Source organism: Dermacentor albipictus, chromosome 7, assembly GCF_038994185.2.
Source record: "Dermacentor albipictus isolate Rhodes 1998 colony chromosome 7, USDA_Dalb.pri_finalv2, whole genome shotgun sequence".
Lineage (NCBI taxonomy): Eukaryota > Metazoa > Arthropoda > Arachnida > Ixodida > Ixodidae > Dermacentor > Dermacentor albipictus.
The window spans coordinates 77,641,971-77,660,899 of record NC_091827.1 but is presented as its reverse complement, the minus strand read 5'-3'; the positions used below and the strand labels follow the sequence as shown (position 1 = coordinate 77,660,899).

Genomic DNA, 18,929 nt, shown 5'->3' with positions numbered 1-18,929 from the left:
GGCTTTGCTTAAGTTTTTAAGGATATGCGAATTGTGCGACTGCCTTTGAATGTTGTCGCGCGTAGTTTCGCGTTACTGTTTGAATTTTGTGGTTTCCATTTTCTTCCTCTTCTTCTTTCTCCTTTTATTCCCTTTATCCTTTTCATCAGCACAGGGTAGCCAGCCGGTACTTACACTGGCTAACCTCCCTGTCTTTCCTCTCGTTTGTCTCCTCCTCCTCCTTCTTGCATGGACAACATGGCCACAATTAGCACATGACTGGGGTAGTTAGAGAAGTATGGGAGAGGCCTTTGCTCTGTTGTGGGCGTAGCCAGGCTGATGATTATGATGATGATGATGAAGATGATGATAATGTTGAAAACGTACTCACTCGCTCACTCACTGAATGAATGAATGAATGAATGAATCAATCAATCGTAGGACTATATTCACTGGTTTAGTGGATCTTTTTTATTAAACCAGCCGCTGATCCAGGCACTGCAAGTTCACTTCTCGTATTTTTGTGTGTGTTCGTTGATGCTACTCTTCTTCGCTGGGTCACAACCAGCCTAGCTAAATTGCAAACGTTCGCAGCCCGCATATGCGCTACATCATAACCGCGGCTACCCACTTCCTCTTCTGCACAGAATTGATGCTTGAGCAGAAGGAAGACAAAAGTTCATTTTATTTTGTTCTCGCGTACCTGCGCTTGACACATGAACAAAAATGACGATATATATGGGCTGCCGTAGAATTCTGCCCTAAATTTTGAGAGAAACACGAAAGAAACGAAAGTTATGTTCTTTAACTTTTGCACTTATCGTATGTTTACGAGGAGTTTACAAACAGACAGTTAAAGAAGGCGAAGTTGTACCGCACTAGAGATATAAGCGATGAGTTAAGATGATTTAGGCGATATGGGAAGTGATCGAAATTAACTACAACATACGAGACACTTGCAATCAACGAGTGACACTGACGCCTTTACTGTGGTGTACGTGGGAGCAATGTTTTGAGCAATCTTGCTGTTTCAGTATTTTTGAGTATATTTTCACTATTTTCAGTATAATATGCGAGATTGAATATTAACGTTAGCGGGAGAGGCGAACGTTGATTTCTGCGCAGGCTAGTCATTACACAACACTTTTCTGCACGGAGGTGGGGAAACTGCGGATAGACGGAGTTAATTTCCTTTCCCTTGTCCTCTTGTAGCTTCAACGCTAGTCAAGGAGGGAAGGTGTTGAAGTTCCGAAGTCGGCGCCCCTCGATGATTCGAGTGCATCGTGGCAGTGCGAAGGAAGAGCCGTTGTCCGATGAAGTGACGCTTTATTCAAACGCCGAAGCGTCTGTCCGGGTCCAAGCCCGAAGCTCCGCTCTCTCCCCCACAACCAAACATGACTTTTTAAGCCCTGAGTTCAAAGGATTCGCAAACCAGCCAATCACACATGCGAGTTCACATCATTGTAACCAATAGCACAACCACGGCATTGGTGGAAACAGTGGCACTCTTTAGAACCCGCCAGGGGATAGGATTTCTCAGCCACGTGCCACCTCCCTCTCCCCTACGTTGGGCTGCGAGTATTGGCCCCTGATGTCTTCCCTCTTTTCACCTGCAACCGGCCGCCATGCAAGCTGCCGAGAATGTTCCGTGAAATCGCGGATTATTAACTCCATATCCGCCGGACAGCGGGCTACCCTGCCAGTACTGAGAAATCTGTCTCCCGCGCAGCTGTGTGCCGGTTCGCTTGAAATACAAACACCATAATTGGGACGCGATGGCAATTGCACACAAAAGCATTCCTCGGCCGTCGCCGGCTAAGTGGTAAAGCTACCGCCATTTTCACAGGAATCCTTAGCAGGCTCACGCGGATGCCAAACATCAAACCGGCTGGGCAGCGTCGCGTCGCCCAAATTCCGTGACCGAGACGGTCGACGGGACATTTGGGGAGCGCATGGGCATTAGCGGTGGCGGTGACCTCAAGCACTTCCCTTCTTTCATCTTCACGCTCGTCTCCCCGAACGCTCCCCTTCAGCTCGGGCCTTTTACCCTTTTGTTCCGAGCGGGGGTGCAGTCCTAGTGCCTTTTCTACGGTGCAGCCACTAATACTCTTTCTCTTCAAGCGTGAGTGTTGCCCGCGTCCCCTCTTCGCGCGGAACCCATACGCGTGCCTCATTTCCGGTTATTGACCGATACAGCAGGTGTGGGCTTGTCCTACACTTTGCTGTAGTCGCCTAAACTGGACTACAAAATAACAGCGAGGTCAAGTCCCTAATCTCAAACTGACTGACGGACATGATTAAGGCAGTGAAAATGAGTGTGTACGGGATCTGCTACGTGTGCTTGCGTTAGATCAAATTTTTGGTGCCGGCGACTCCGGGTCTCACGCGCACTCTGCATGTACATTGAATGTGCATTGAGCGTGGACCAGTAGAACACATGGCGCACGTAACGCTGCTTCCTTTTGTTCTTTAGGCCTCGATCCCGCCGGTCCCTTGTTTGAAGGCACGAACGTCTCTCTGTCGAGGGCGGATGCTGACTTTGTAGACGTGATTCACACAAACGCCGGCCCCATCAGCGAACTAAAGTTTGGAATACAGGAGCACCTGGGGCACGTCGACTTCTACCCGAACGGTGGATCCAAGCAGCCAAAATGCACACATGGTAAAATATGTGCAAACATTCACGACATTGTTAAATATCTCTGCAAACTGTGCGGAGAAAAATGCACCCTAATATAGGGATGCTGGTCTAGTGTTCATTACTATTTTCACTAAACAATAACCTATACCGTGTATTTTGTTTTAGGCTGTGCAAAAGTTTTCAAAATCACCTGTAGCATATAGCACAAATCTATTATTGCGAAGCAATAGTACTTTAGGTCGCACTTCAGCCCGTTCCGTGGCGAGGTGGTGGTAGGCACCATTGACCTTTAGCGTGACCTCGCTGCGTGACGTCACACCACGTGACCTAGAGTGACGTCACACCAGCTGTGTAAAAACGGGGCCCCATCTCAGGCCGTCGCGAGGCGAGGCGGTAGCCACCAATGGCGGCCTAACTCCCGGGGCGCTACGGTCGGTGTGACGTCACACCAGCTGTGTAAAAACGAGGCCCCATCTCACGCCGTCGCAAGGCGAGGCGGTAGCCACCAACGGTGGCCTAACTCCCGCTCCTCTCACGAGGGGCGGGAGGGGATATCATGACCCCATGTATTGCTTCGCAATCACCATGCTTAACCAAGCTAAGCCACGGCGGTTTTTTATTGTGCAGGATTACTCCAAGAAGTGGACCTTAGTGGTACGAGGAATTTCACTGATTAAGTTTTTAACCAGTTACGTTACGGCACGTACACCCGTGAACAAAAGTATATGGACCTGGGATTGCCCGTTGAAGCCGATTTTTTTTTTCTTTGCCTGTGAAATGAATATGAAATTGGGGACTGCAGTCCAAACTTGGCATTGTGAACTTTCCAGTGCACTTGACAGCTTCAGTTTATGCGTGGTAATTACAAAGATATTTACTTTTTTCCACGACCCTGTGGTCCGTATACTTTTGCTCCCGGGTACACAGAGCTTGCAAAGTATAGAGGGTGAGTCCGCGAGGCGTGACCGCTTGAATCAAATTCTCAGGATGACGCCTGCTTCGATATATTCAATCCCAAAAAGCGCGATCAAATACATTGGCACTGTAGTTAACTTTGGTGATTTATTGCATAAGCAGTCGTTCTGATTAAAGATAAGAAAAGTGATGCAAAAGTGCGTTTCTACCGCAACTTTGACGGCGCTTATCTCAAGAAAGGTACTACATTTAAAATTCGTTCAAAGTGTATGTACCTCGAGAACTTACTGGCTTCAATTCGTAGGCTGCAATGTAGAGATGAGCTGCAAGGTAATGAGTTTAAAAGCTGATTAGTAAACATAATAATGAAATCATTTATGCACTTTCATTTCTTGTGCATGTTTTGAAGCATTTCTTGTGCAAGAGCCCGTTTCTTCGAGTAATCGAGGGTGACGATGCCTCCAAGAACAGTGACCTCTTGGCGGTCAGCAGAGCTCATCATTTACTGGCTACATTCTAAACGTCTTCCTGCCAGGAAAAGAAAAATCTGTGGATTTCACGCAAGTCACAGTAATTACAGAAATCAATCCAAGGCAAACTTTTTTTTTCAGATATTTTAGATCTAACCTGCAGTCATCTCAGGGCTACAGAGTTGTTTACCGAATCCATAACGAATCACAACTGTTCCTTCGAAGCCGTAGCCTGCAAGCATGGATGGGATGGATACAGAAAGTGTCTCCTGGACAGGCGACACGTTGAAATGGCTGCTATGGGTTACCACTGCACAAGAAAAGTAATGCGAGATCCGCAGTACTTAAAAACAAGTGGTTCCGCTCCTTATTGCATTCCAAGCGGTAAGTAAACATTTTAGAGATCAGATATCAGGAATGATTTTTGTTATTAAACTCGTGCGCTGTTAAGCAAGGCCGAACGAAAGGCAAGCACAAACGTCGTGGAGAAAACTAACAAGCCAGTTATTGGGTTACGTGGTATACTGACACGAAGGTCCATTGGCACTCTTGAAATTACTCAACGACTTGTGGTAAAAGGAGCCTGTCCCTGACTCTTGGAAAAAGGCACGTGTGGTACCTATATTGAAGCCTGGCAGAACACCTCTTTCTCTTGAGTCTTCTTGTCCTGTTTGTCTGACGAGCTGTTTATGCAAGGTCAAGGAGAAAATGATTGACACTAGGCTGCGATGGTGGTGCGAGCAAACAGAAACACTTTCCGATCACATGATATGATTTCAAAGGCCGCGATGCACCATGGATGCAACTTCGAATATCGTTACATATGTTGAACATGAATGATCAAGGGGGAATGCCACAATAGCAGTTTTTTGAGGCAATAAACGAGCCTTCGACACAGTCAGCCATGCTCATATACTGTGTGGTCGGCAAAAACTGGGAGTCTCTGGAAGGGCGCTACGGTGGATATCCAACTTCTTGAATGGCAGATCGATATGTATTCATTGAAACAAGCGAAGGAAGAAGCTCCTCTCATAATATTCAAGGAGTACCACAAGGCAGTGCCTTAAGCCCGTTTCTCTTTAATTGTTTGATGGCGGATTTGCCACGGAGATTTCCACCTGCACTATACACTACTCTATATATGCGGATGATATTTGTATTTGGGCCTCTGGTTCAAGTACCAGCCTTGTTCAATGAACTTTGCAGTAAGACCTAAACATTGTGGACAAATTCTTAAAGGAAAGATCAATGGAACTGTCTCACAGTAAGACGGCTGTGTTGCCTTTCGCCGGATGATATCTAAAGGATTTTCAGCTGTGCCTTGAGGAACAACCTTTAGACATAGTGAAAAAACGCAAATTTTGGGGGTAATACTAGACAGGCAACTTTCTTGTTATTCTCAGATTAATGCCCTCGAAGAACAGGTGAACTCAATAATAAAAATTCTTCGCCGTGTAGCAGGCACGACATGGGGAGGGTCGGTTTCATCCACAATAATAGTACTGAATGCACTTATAAAGCAAAAGATGGCATATTTTTCACCTGTTCTGCATGGAATCTCCCGTTGATCTGAAGAGAGACTCCAACGATTAATAGCTAGGAGCCCTAGATTATGCTTAGGCGTTCTTAAGTTCCTTAGTAATTGCAGAGGAACGTCATCCTCCATTTCTTATTATGAGGAAGGTTGAAACCTGTCGACAGTACTTTCGCGTTTCAGTGCAACACAAAAGGCACCCACTAGCCAGTGCACTAACTGAGAGAGAGAGGGCGAAAATCAATTCGGTGATTCAGGTGCACAAAGATCTACTACCACATCACGAATTGTGGTTCTCAGATATCTCCTACCCTCCACGGCGACTCGTAGCTCCAAAACTTGAACTTTCGGTTCAGGGAATTATTCGCAAACGAGATATGTTTATGCTAGCAGCACAACTGGCGTTACACGAGATATACTTTCGATACCCTGGGCATATTCAAGGGTATACAGATGGTTCTTGCCAAACAAATTTTTCTACAGCTGCATTTGTCATTCCAGGATAGAACCAAATACAAACGTTTAAACTATCTCACGCGACGTGATCAACAACAGCAGAGCTTTTTGCAATATTGTCTTTGCTACACTACGTAAATTTAACGCAGAAAGGGGGACAATGAGTCATCCTTTCTTACTCGCTGGTAGCTTTTCCTTCACTTATAGTGACATACGCAATTAGCAAAACATGGCTTTAGTCTACGAGACACTAAAGGAACTCACAAAAGCAAGTGAAGAAAACCGCACGGTAATCTTCCAATGGATACCTGGCCACTGCAATCTCCCTGGGAATGTTGTGGCAGACAAGGCAACTGGAAAAGCGCATGTTAATAACGCCACGTATGGTCCCCCTCTAACGCAAGACAAATTGGAGCACATGCTAATACAGATCTCAGCCCGTGGTTGCAAAGCGACACGGCTTGATCCGAACCCGAAATCTTCAGATTTATTTCACATTGGCTAATCACTCCAATTCAGAATCCCGTCCACATTAAATACAACCAGAGCCTTTGGAGCGCTGATTCCCAGTCTGCGGCTCGATACTTTCTGCATAAAATTTCAAGAGCTATTATTGTGGAGTGCACTTGTGGCCACACGGATGAAGATGTACAGCATCTTCCGGTAGAATGTCCGTGACAAGACACACAGAGACAACGCTTAGCACGTGATCTAGTGGTATTAGATCGCAGGCCCTTCAGCCTTAGGAAGATCTCAGGTCCTTGGCCAACACACTCGTTGCAAAGACGAGCGTTACTGCCCCTTCAAAGATTTCTAGAAGCGAGCAATATTCTCGGAAAGTACTGAGCAGAGTGTTTAAATGTAATAAGCGCATTCTTTGTCTTTTCTGCCCGACTTTGGCCTATCCAATGCTTGGTTTTACGGGCCTTCATATGAATTTAATCCGTGATCCGTGCTGAGTGACTGGATTTTGTGTTTTTGTGATTTGGAGTTGACTTTCAGATATAGTGGGGCATTACTGCGCTTATGTGACTGGAATTTGTGTTGTTATGATTTCATTATTTTTATTGGGATTTATTCTTTTTTTCATATTCCTATGTGAAAAGGAATAGCCGGTGCCAATTAAAGGCGACAACATCTCCTAAATACCATATAATAAAAAAGGCAAATTGGTCAATGGCGAGCACCAAGTACGCAGCCAAAAGACACGAGTCCTGGCTTCAGTCTGGCGGCTATCGCCAGCACAGTGACTCACGCCTTCTTGTACTCACTGCAATATATTTTGCAACACATGGAGGGAAGAAGGTAGCTGAGTGAATTTGTACGAGTATGACTTTCAATCACACAAAATTGACATCTCAAGTGAAAAAGACCCAAGGATAGTACTAAAAGAAACATCGGAAAGTTGAGTATTTGAATAGGACCGATAAATAGGTTGGCTAGACTCGCTTTGTTGATGGTCGCAAAATCCAATTATTTAACGGATGAACGCAATTTATAGGTATTTAGATTACATAAATGCATTATGTGTTTCTGATACAGTTACAGATTCGTAAAATTCGCGCTTCAATTTTTTTAAGCTTATCAATTTTTGCAATTCTTTGAGGAACTTTCGAAGGCTGAATCAAAATTCTGCTTCCTAAGTCACCGGAAATTACCGTTTTCTCTAAAATGCAACAAACTTCATTCGAATCGGTTCAGGGGTTGTCTCTTGAAAGCATTTCTGCGTTTTACATAAATTTAAATCGGCGACATCGAATTTCTCCCCAAGCTAAAGCTTCCTGTTAAAAGCCTTTTCCTGGTTTAATGGTTAGGACATTCGTCAATCTTGTTCGGATGCACACGGGTGAAAAGAAGGACAACTGGAAGGTCAGGCACGGTTTGTTTTACATAAGAAAGTGGCACAACGGGGAAACGGTCTGCCTGGGCACAGCTGTCCTTGCCGGTGTGCTCGGATGTTGTCGCGCGCCACCTGACCTCGACTCGCCCTCTTGTTGTGCCTTCGGAACATGGCACGTATCCGCAATGGAGGGTGGTGGGGGATGGGCCAAGAATCGGGTGGTTGTAGGCTCAAGCAATAGCTTCGGGCACTCTTTCATTGTCTTGTTCTTTCACTCGCGGCAGAGCTGCCACAAGAACTCGAAATTTGCACAGCGATCACCGCGTTACGGTACGTTCACTATGCACACTCACTTCACCTAGTATGAGGCAAACGGAAGGATGGCTACTTAAGCTGCATAAGCATAAGTAGTGGCCGAAAGAGGAAAGCCTCTGCTTGAAGACAACGTTTCGACAAGCACCCTCCCCTTTGTGAGCCGAACGATGTGGCTGCCCTCGTTCGGCCGTTGTTGATAAATTATTATAGCACTGCGGGATTTCATGCGTGGAAACGAAGGGCCTGCTGCGGATGATTTGTTTTCTTCTTTCCTTTTCCAGGAGCAGATCATAACAGAAGAACGTCGGCGTGAAGTCCCGTCAATGATAAATAAAAGAGACAGAAATATATGCATGCAAGTTCGAGGGACTCATACATGCGACCCGTTGTGCAAATGGCTCAGTGGCTATGACTTCATGCGCCTGAGCACGAGGTCGCTGGTTCGGTCCAGGCCGGACCCGCCCGCGTTCCTATGGGCGCGGAGTGCAAACAACTCTCGTGAACTTTGCATAGTGCAGATTAAACAAATAAGAAAGAAACCCAGATGGTCAAAATTAATTCGTAATCTAATGCGTATCTATCTGGTGAAAGTTTATTCACTCACTCTCATACATCAAGAGCAGCGAAGCTGCGTAAGGCACTTCTCATATTCTTCGAAGTCTTCAGACCTACAGCGGTCTAGTTTTTCGAAAGCCCAATAATCTACGCATGGCAGCCGGCTCGCAATGAAAAACAAAATCATGCATATCCAAAAAGCGCACAACTTGAAATCTCTGTGAAGCGAAGCTTCCCTGAAGCGGTTAATCTAATCCTATAGATTTGCACATTTCATGCCTGCGTCTTCAGCTTAAAGGAAACTGGCGCAAAGGCTCTATATAGCCCCATATATATAATATAAGGCTCTATATATATAAGCAATGTGACGCACACATACGCGGCGATTACTCTCAAATAATTGTAGTTGCTGTCCGATAAAAGTACACGTGCGATTGTGACCTAGTGGTTGGAGCATTGGGCTGCTGGGCTGGGAGACCGAGGTTCGATCCGACCGTCGGGAACGCAATTCAATGTATCTTTTTAAGTACGCGAGCCACGCTCAAGAAAGTACGGGAGGAGTTTGCTGAGGAAGCTTCACTTGAAAAAGAAAGCAAAAATCTAGCGAGGACTTTGCAGGCACTTCACTATATTTATGGCCCAATTCCTCCGTGGTGCGCAGGCACTATTCGTGCCGTTCGTTACTGGAAAGTTCCAGGCTCGCAGCCTTAAAGAAAGGAAACGCATCAAGGCAGATAACGAATATTGTTGTGTGGCAGAAGGGGCAAGTCAAAGGGTGTAACTTTGCCTAAGAGTGTAGAGGCATGGTATATCTATAAGTGGAAGTGCGTGCGTGAGTCAGCCTTCGATTACTTTACATAAGTAAGAGATTAAGTGCCTTAACAGTTATCTCTTACGTAGACCGACACATGTACCCGATTGACACGTGGTGATACCATTCCAGAGCTTGTGCAGATGAGTTTTGTGTCTTCTTTCTTTTTTCGCCTCATTGTTCCCTTCTGTTGATAGTCGGCGTTAATGTGTTCCACTTCTCTACTCTTGTGTCCTTTCTGCGCGCTCACCTCTTTTTGCATTACGTCTTTTATATTTCCCGGAAGTAAACCTGACGGCTTTTTTTTATACCCTTCCTAATTGGACAAGGTTATTCTTTTAGTATGTCGGACCCAAATAATACAATCATGTTTAAGTTTAGATTTGATGTTTACCATATGTGACTCACATACCTTGTGCCGACATTTAAAAGATATGGAAATGCGCCGTAGCTGCACAGAACCAAGGTAATGTTTTTTTTTTCTTCACAGTTCAGAGGTCGCAGTTCCCCAAAAACAGTCGATACAACAGTGAGCAACACAGAAATAAATATTAACATTGTATGACAGTGAACAAAAGTACATTGCATCAAACGACATTATTACCGTGAGAAATATTACTTTTGATCCAAAGACAGTGCACCATAAATCAAAGGCACTGTATAAACATGGCATGACGTCGCTAAAGAAAACACACACAAACAACTTGACACGAAAACAAGAGATGCTTCGCTAAGTAAAAAACTGAGATTATATTGAGTCAGTGCTGATTAGTAACTTTTTGATGTCTTTTTAAAATTTGTTCTTAGGGAGATCAAACATGACACTTAAAGATGGGTTATTGAGAACGACTAGAATCTTGTAATCGAGCTTTTATTTGCCGTAATTTGTCCTCATTTTAGGGACCAAGTTTCTGTGTGTCCGAAGGGGGTATTTAGTAGGAGGGTGGTTTGGAGCAATGGAATACAAACGATTACGATGGATGTACTGTAACAGGCGAAATATCTAAACATGGTTTGCTTTAATTAAATAATGGTTATGAGAGAGTGGTAATGTTGGTAGGTTTACCAGCCTACCATGGTAACCCTCAATAGCCCGCAATGCCTTCTTTTGCAAAAGCAATAACTTCTGAAAATTACTTATTGTTGTAGTGCCCCAGACCAGTGCACAATAGGACAATTTGGGAAAAAAAATATTGCGTAGTATATGGACACTTTTAGGGAAACGGGCAAGAGATCGCTGATCCGGTAAAGACAACCAACAGTTTTACTAAGGTCGTTAAGAAGTTTTGAAATATGTGTGTTCCATGATAGATGTTCATGAAACCAGACACCAAGAAACTTCTGAGTTGTTACCTGTTGCAGTTTTGTGTTGGCGTATATTAGGTTAAGTGTGTAATGAACAGAGGCATTAATAGGTCTGAAAATTATGTACCTCGTTTTTGACAACTTTAAACTAAACTTATTCGCCTGCATCCAAGGTTTAATTTTACCAAATAAGCGTTCACGATAGTTCTAATTCCGGCAGAGTACGTGATGTGAAAAAAATATTTATACGTCAGCGTACATAACCAAATCTGGAGAATCAGGTAGGTTACAGATGTCGTTTATATACAATAAAAACAAAAGTTGACCTAATATAGATCGCTGCGGAACCCCTTGAGTAATGCGCAACGGTTCGAAACAAACTTATTCTATATAACGTATTGTATTCTGTTATTTAGGTAAGTTTTCAGCAGGGTTAGAGCTATTCCGCGTATCCCGTAACTATTCAGTTTACTCAAAATAATTCCATGCTGTACGCAGTCAAAAGCTTTCCGGAGGTCTAAGAACAGGCCGAGAGTGTATGCTCTGGATTCAATGTTATCAATAACCTTTTCTTTAACGGCGACTAAAGCTTGCTCAGACGATTTATTTTTCAAAAAGCCATACTGAGAGGGGTTAACAATGTTATGAATGCTAAAGAACTTTTATAATCTACTATTAATGGCTTCTTCAAATACCTTCGATAACATTGATAACACGGAGATGGGACGATAGTTCGTCATTTCATTTCTATTTCCTCCTTTATATATAGGACAAATACGAGCAATCTTCATCTGGGAACGCACCACTTGTGAACATCAGATTTTTAATATACGCTAGAACCTCGCATATTAATGCAGACACATACTTCAATGGTATCGCTTTGATGTCGTCATGGCCTGCTGATACATTGTTTTTTTATTTTCCCAATTTAGGTAGCTACTTCTTGTGGGATCACAGGCAGCAACGAAATAGAGTTAGGTAAAGTGATAATGAGGTTGCATACAGGAGCATTAGATATAGCTTGATCTAATGTAGGCTTGCCAGCTTCAATGAAGAAGTGGTTTATGGTGTTAGATAACTGGAGTTCCGCTAGCTTGGGAATTAGATGCAGCGATTTCTGAGTGGTCCCTGCACTTGTGTTTGTTTAATAGTTCGTTTATCTCAGTCCAAACTTTCTTGCGGTCATTATAAATTCTGGAGAACTGTTTTGTATAATAAGCTGTTTTTGCAGACTTGATATCTTTATAGTTTATTCCTAATTTTTTCGGCTATCTAAACAGGGCTGCATCGCGAGTATGTACAAAGTCATGATACATTTTATTTTTAATACGTATCCTGTTATATAACACTTTATCAACCCACGGCTTTCTAGATTTTCGGAAGTTGTGTTTTACCTCGATTGCAGGAAACGCAGCATTATAACATTCCATGAACTTGGCAAGAAAAGCAGTATACGCCACGTTGACTTCAGATAGGCTGTATACGTTTTCCCAACACGTATATTCTGAATAAGAGTAATAAATTTGCCGAGATTTTCATCAGAAATGACCCAAGTTACCCTCGACGCATTTTTGGATACTGACTTAATGCGTTTCACAGGAAGAAAAAAAATCGGGATGTGTTCACTGATTTCAGAAGATAACAGGCCACACTACGTTTCTGGAGACACCATATTTGTGGCACAAACGTCCAGTAGGGAAGCTGTAGCAACGCTAATTCTAGTAGGGATGTTTATAGTATTTAAACAGCCATAATTCGCGCTACTGTGATCATCGTGCGTGAGTTTAATGTTAATATCACCCATTATTACAAAAGGCAGCCGGGAATTGGCGAGGTTCAAGAGTAAGCTTTCGAGAAAGTTGAAAAAAGGTAGTTTGTTCCCTGCGGTAGGTCTGTATACAACAGCTACAATGACACTGGACAGTGATACGGCTAAACACTCAACATTGGAATTTATTACAGGAACGTCTAACACACTCTGTGCATAACAACTCTTTACATACACGGTAAGACCACCACCTCTCATATTCGAACGAAGGCGGCCATGATACTGGTAACTTTTGCCATTGATTACTATTTTTTAATTTCACCTAATTACATAATTGGTTATTAACTAGTCGCGCCTAGTAGCGCTGCGCTTTTTCATTTTTCGCTGACTTTCTTTCAGGCTCGAAAAAAAAAACTTTTATATAGCACGTATTGACCAACAGAATGCTGGATCGGGCGTTTTTCAGGATGGTGTACAATTTCCTCATTGACACTGTTGTTCTGAATGCCATATTTCAGAAGTTAATTCGTTATCAATAACTAATTATGCAATTAGGCGAAATTCAAAGAAAATAGTCTGACTTGCTCCAAGCGGCGGGTAAAAACATTACTTGGTTTCTGTCCACTTACGTGGCAGTTTCATGTCTTTTAGAATTTTGGCACAAGTTACGTGAGACACGTGGTATAAGCTGTTGTTCTGTTGTCATTCAAAATGGCTAAACTATTAATAACGGCTCGCTTCCTTTGTGTTCCTGCATTTAAGTGATTGGACCGTGCCTTTGTTGCGCGCTCATCGTGAAAATTCGTCATTGATCAGGGGAGAAACATGACGCTGCTGTTATTGTTAGATCGATCAAATCGTTGGACACAGCGGAGCACCATATTCTCCACTCGAATCGTGTGGCATTACGATGAACTGTAACTGCATTCAATGGTCACTAGAATCTGACTATTCTTGAAATGCGGATACTCGCAAAATTTCGACATTTAAAGAAAAGTTAAATTCTATAGGGACCGTTGAAAGCACTTTGTGAGAGCCATAATCGAAACTGATCTTTGTGTGTAATAGATGCGACAAAATTTGGTCACAGAATTATTAATCATTTAGTCTCTTTAGATGGCAGCTACCGATTATATTATCTGAGTCATTAATTGATAACCTTAGGAGTGAAACATATAAGGCATTTATTAGAATTTATATTCCTTGGAAGTAGGGCGTTTTGCTGGGCAATGGGTCTAGTGAGGAGCAGTGGGAGGCTGCCTTGCGCAGCTACAGGACCGATCTTCAAGAGGCCATCCTGGAGTGGGCTGAGAGGATAAAGGAGGCCTACTTCAAGTAGTTCGTCCCCCACCCTCTATTCCTTTGCCCCCTTCCCTTTAAAGAGGGATAAATAAAGTTTTTCATCAGCTTTCGTTCATTGAGAACATGTTTTACGGCGCTTCGCGTGGGCACTTGAATAAGAGCTTTTCTCTTTAAATAAAAAACAAACAAATAAAAGCTGAAACCAAATTGCGCCTGCACGAAGACTCTAGCGTGATGCAGGGGCTGGACTTACGGGTTGAACGAGTGAGGCTCTTGCCTCGCTCGTTCACGTTCAGTGCTCGTGAACTGGAAACGTGCTTCGTCTATCGACTGGGCGCATTGCCCCGCTTATTATGTGGCATTCGCCTGAAACACCTTTTATTGCCTCACTTTGCAAAGGTGATCGCACTTGCCTGGACACCGTGGGCGTTAAAGAAAGATGTGTGCCTGTGGAGTACTGTTTCGGGGAGGGGGTGTGGTGGCACTTGAAGTGGCATTGTTTTTCATCACAACAATGCGGGCGGGAAGCTGTTACGAAAAAGCCTTATCGAGATGTATCCGCAGTAGAGATTCCTCTTATCGAAGTCTGTACGTTACCGCCGAACGAACAGCACTGTAAACGGCCCGATCGTTATCGGCCGAAGGAACACTCTATACGTACATATGATAGTGCTTTGTGTCAGTGACATTGCGTGATCGTACGTTCGCTTTGCGAAATCAGCGGCGAGTGAGATAGAGTGTAATTCGGACTGCAAGTAACTTCGAATGCGAAATTTACTACCTAAATACCTTGTAACAATAGAAGGACGTAACGTTCTATCTACAAAATCCGCGAATTCGGCAGACGTCGGAACGAGGAGGCTGATAACCGAAAAAGGTCGATACAAAGCTGACTGGCGGTGCGTCCCTCCTGTGCAGTTTGACGTCGACGTCGCAGCGGGAGAGAAATGCGCGTACATGCGGCGACGGCGCTCCTGTGCGGTAGGTAAACGTGTTGTATGTGGTGGAAGAATAAGCGCGTAGCACTTAGCCGTAATATTAAAGCACATCGCTTGCTAGCGGTCTCTTAGATGGCACAGAGGAAAAAAAAATTGCACGAGGACACCTAAGCGCTTCTTATGAGTTGTGAATGCGAAGGCATTAATGTCGGATGGAACCCCGCTCAGCGGTCCTTCGAGTTATATTAAAGGGACACTAAAGAGAAAAATGATTTCTTCTGCATCTGAAAGTACCTCTCTAGGACACCAAAAACACCATTCTTACTACGATAATACGCTTAGTAAGGCAGAAAAAGCGCAAGAAGGAAAGACGGGTGGCGACGACCCTTCAAGTTCCCGCAGCTTGTCGTTTCCTGTTTTTCCTGTTCCTGTTTTTCCGTTTCCTGTTCCTGTTTTTCAGCTATCTCCGCAGCTAAACTATTAAGTGCCACTGAACACAACTACGATAAGAAAAATGACGCAGTAGTCAGAGGGGCTTCACATGCAGGAGATGGCCAACATCGCCTGGAAACGCGTGCTGATACCATTGATACAATTGAGGCAAGTGCACAATATTCTTTCGCCGTTGAGTAATCGAATGCAAGGTAGAAAAAGAGCGCCCCATTTAGCACATTTTCTTGGCTTTAATGTGTACTCGTTTGGTAACACTTTCAGTATAAAAGAATTTTTACAGCTCAAACCCATTTTTACACGGGTCTACTTCTTTTCGTTTGATCTTTTACAGTATGATGTTGTGCACAGCAGCGATATAGAGAACAATGTCTAAATTGACGATGGGGCAGATGATAGAATAGCGTCAAAAAATTCTGGGGTCCTTACGTGCCAAAACGACGGTGTGAATATGAGGCCTGGCGTAGTAGGGGAGTCCGTATAAAATTTGACCACCTGAGGATTGTTTAACGTGCACTCAATGCACACAACAGCGTCATAAAAATTTACCCGGTTAGGCGCTACTTTCGCTGTTCTTATACAGCGACGGCGTTTCCGGATCGCATTAATATAGTGCAATGAACTCGCGGTAGACGTACTACACCATGAGTGCTCTTCAAATATTAAAATTTATTGTGCCAACAGAAGTTCCGAGAGTGAACCGAAGATAATTTCACCTGTTCCAAGCTCAGTAGATGTGAAAGTGAAGAAAATCTCTACAGAGCCTCGCCCCCTCCTCCTTAGTAAAATTGAGATATCGTGGTTAAGCCGGTCCCTTCGTATTTCTTATCCCGGTCCTCGCCCTTATTCAAGCACGTTCAGGACATGTTGTGTTCGTGAGGTTGCAAACCAAACGAAGTCAGTTTTTTTTTTCTTTTTTAGGCATTTGCTTCCTGTCGGCGAAATTGATGGCTCTCTTCTTACGTGCTTTATACAGGCGGCGCGAAGCATCAAAACTAAATTTTTTTTTGCATCCTTAACGCAGGAAGTGACAAAACTCTTGGAGCACAAAGCTCATCAGCGGTTCGCGCATTACGAAGAACCAGAACACTTGACTTCGGGGAATCCCGCTGCCCAGAGTTACAAATCTCTTGTGCGGGCTTTGAACGTCACACTTATGAAGAAGAACAGCGGTGCTTTGAAAAAGGTACGATGGCTTCACAGTGAACTTCCACAATGTCTGCCAGCAGAACACTGTGAGAGATAAAGAGAGAGCAACTTTAGTGAAAATCCCTGCAGAGTCGGTTAGGCTCCACGCAGGGAGGACACCGTGTCCTCCCTGCGAACACTGTGTGACGCATTCTCCGTGGCAGCGTTTCAGCATATACAAAGTGTAGGAAAGCAACAACAAGAACAGAAAGGACAGAGTGCAGTACTCTGTCCCGTCATTTGTTTGTTTTTACAGCGAAGTTGTTTATGGCTATAGGGTTCTGGCAGATCCCGTCTCCGGGGACATAGGCCAACAATTTTTCGTACGTCGGCCGATCCCGAAGATAGTGCAATACCAGGCCGACCCGCGCTGGAGGGGCAGTTCGCCATTAAGGGGCGCACATTCACAGCTTTGCCGATCATCCTTCTTCACAATGTGTAAAGGCATGGGATTTTTTTCCCAACGGTTTGTTTGTGCTGAAACACTTCTACGAAGAATTCATAGATTGATTGATTGATCGGTTTGAACTTTGGGGTGCCAGCAATGTTTCCATCATACAATAAAAAGAACTTAAAGTCTCGTGACTAGTGCCAAACTGCATAGTTTACCTTTCCTGGCGAACATACACCGAAACCGCAGCGCCAATCGTCCTTTCTTTCCCTTCGCAGATGATCCTCAAGAAGCCGCGGGCAGGCCACGTCTGTTACCCCGTTTAGGATGCTTCCATCCGGGTAATAGGATGGCGTTGGAAATCGGTGGCCCCGCGTCACCCCGAGAGCTGGGGACAAAGTTTCGTTTCTACAAAGACCGCCGTAGTGGCGGTGTGGACGCCGAACTCTTGCTGCGAGCAATGCGTACCGGCATCAACCAGTGGGACTTAGGGGGAAAGCCCCTCGTTGTCATAATACACGGATTCAGGCAGCACGGCGGTGTACCGTGGGTGACCAACCTCAAGAACGCTCTCCTGGACGAGGTCAGAAGAAAAAAAGTTGCATATCTTGTCTCCTCGTAGGAGTGGTGACGCGTATTTTGGAAGTTGTAGAATCTGCCATACATGCCTCTCGTATTTTAAAGGAATGACACGTGGCAAGCTTGGAGGCTGGGAAACATAATGTTGGTCTCGATACGCCAGTCTTTGCGTCACTGACACCGTGATGACGTCGCGACACACAGCAAAATTTTTCTCATGTCGTGCAGCAATAACGCTAGGTTTGATGGCCGATGATGAGTTTAACATTGTTTTGGCACTTTACCCACTTTTCTGTTTGTCCGTTTGTATCGAAGCTCTTTCTTTCACTCCAACTTGCATCGCTGAGTGTGTGCCATGTGGTCCGGCGCCGAGCCGACATCGAGCCCGCGTGATATATAGATATTCATACAATCTTATCTGATTATATGTTCACACATGTGCCACGCACGGACTTGGCGGTGGCGTCGCCAGATGGCGCAGCGCGTTCGGACGGAAGTGCGGGAGAGGAGCTCGGTCGCAGCACGCGCCTCATGCATGACGCGTTTCGGCAGTGGCAGTGCGGTGTGTCGCAGCATTGCTCCAGTGTTAATCGTACTAGAATGCTTCAGTGTTAATTGTGCTAAAATCGACTATCATCGTGAGATCGTTTGTGCCGCAACTTTTTTCGCATATCGCCCTCGGCGGAGCGCAAGCGGCCTCCGAGGTCAGGGACCGCGCCGCGTGCTCGGCGACAAAACGCTGTATCCTCCAAGGTTGCCTCCGATAAGCTTCGTGGAGGGAAACGTATGCATAGTTTGCCATTATACCTGCATGCATTAAGCAGAAATCCCACTCGTCATCCAATGACGCCTCAGCTCCAGTCCACGCAGCCACGTATCTGCCGAAGATGGAGCGAGCTGCATGAGCACATCGCACATCAGGCAGATACTTTATAGCGCCCAGATTTCCTTGTGGTAATTTTTGTTGGAGTCTCTATGCCACGGAGACCTCGTAGGAAAGGAATGTAATAGATCTGGGAACTGGCCTTAGTACGTGCGTGCGGATGGAGAGGGCGTTCTCAGGCTTTTCGTTAATTATAGCGCGTCGTCTCTAACTTTTCTGTCAGGTTAACGCCGACGTAGTCACCGTGAACTGGTGGAAGGGAGCAAAGTTCCCGAATTACGGAGCTGCGGCTGCTAACACGGCCATGGTCGGGGCTCAGCTTTCGTTGCTGCTTCAAGAAATCCTCAAGAGCTCTCTCCCGAGAGCGAGCCACGTCCATCTGGTGGGATTCAGCCTCGGGGCTCACGTAGCTGGCTTCTGCGGTCGCCACTTCCGCAACATCACTGGCCACAGCCTGGGGCGCATCACAGGTATATCCTTCCTCGACAATTCGGTTCTCCATTTAATTGGACGTAGCAGCTCCACTAAATAGCAATTCGAAACCGGAATGTAATGTTTCCTGGCACAGTGCTTAGTGCAAGGCAACGCTGCAACTGTACTCGTTCGTCT

The 18,929-nt window shown here is 44.8% G+C and overlaps 2 protein-coding genes across 2 annotated transcripts in view; both read left to right on the top strand.

The window, feature by feature from the left end:
* Positions 1 to 16,485, top strand: part of LOC135899118 (pancreatic triacylglycerol lipase-like) — a 39,061-nt gene extending 22,576 nt beyond the window's left edge. The window contains exons 5-6 of the mRNA XM_070521991.1: positions 2,453 to 2,641; positions 16,304 to 16,485. Coding sequence (XP_070378092.1) covers positions 2,453 to 2,641; positions 16,304 to 16,485 — 371 coding nt within the window. The remainder of the gene's footprint in view (positions 1 to 2,452; positions 2,642 to 16,303) is intronic.
* Positions 16,486 to 17,207: 722 nt separating this feature from the next.
* LOC139047850 (hepatic triacylglycerol lipase-like) overlaps positions 17,208 to 18,929 on the top strand; it is a 6,890-nt gene continuing 5,168 nt past the window's right edge. The window contains exons 1-2 of the mRNA XM_070521990.1: positions 17,208 to 17,441; positions 18,544 to 18,790. Coding sequence (XP_070378091.1) covers positions 17,208 to 17,441; positions 18,544 to 18,790 — 481 coding nt within the window. The remainder of the gene's footprint in view (positions 17,442 to 18,543; positions 18,791 to 18,929) is intronic.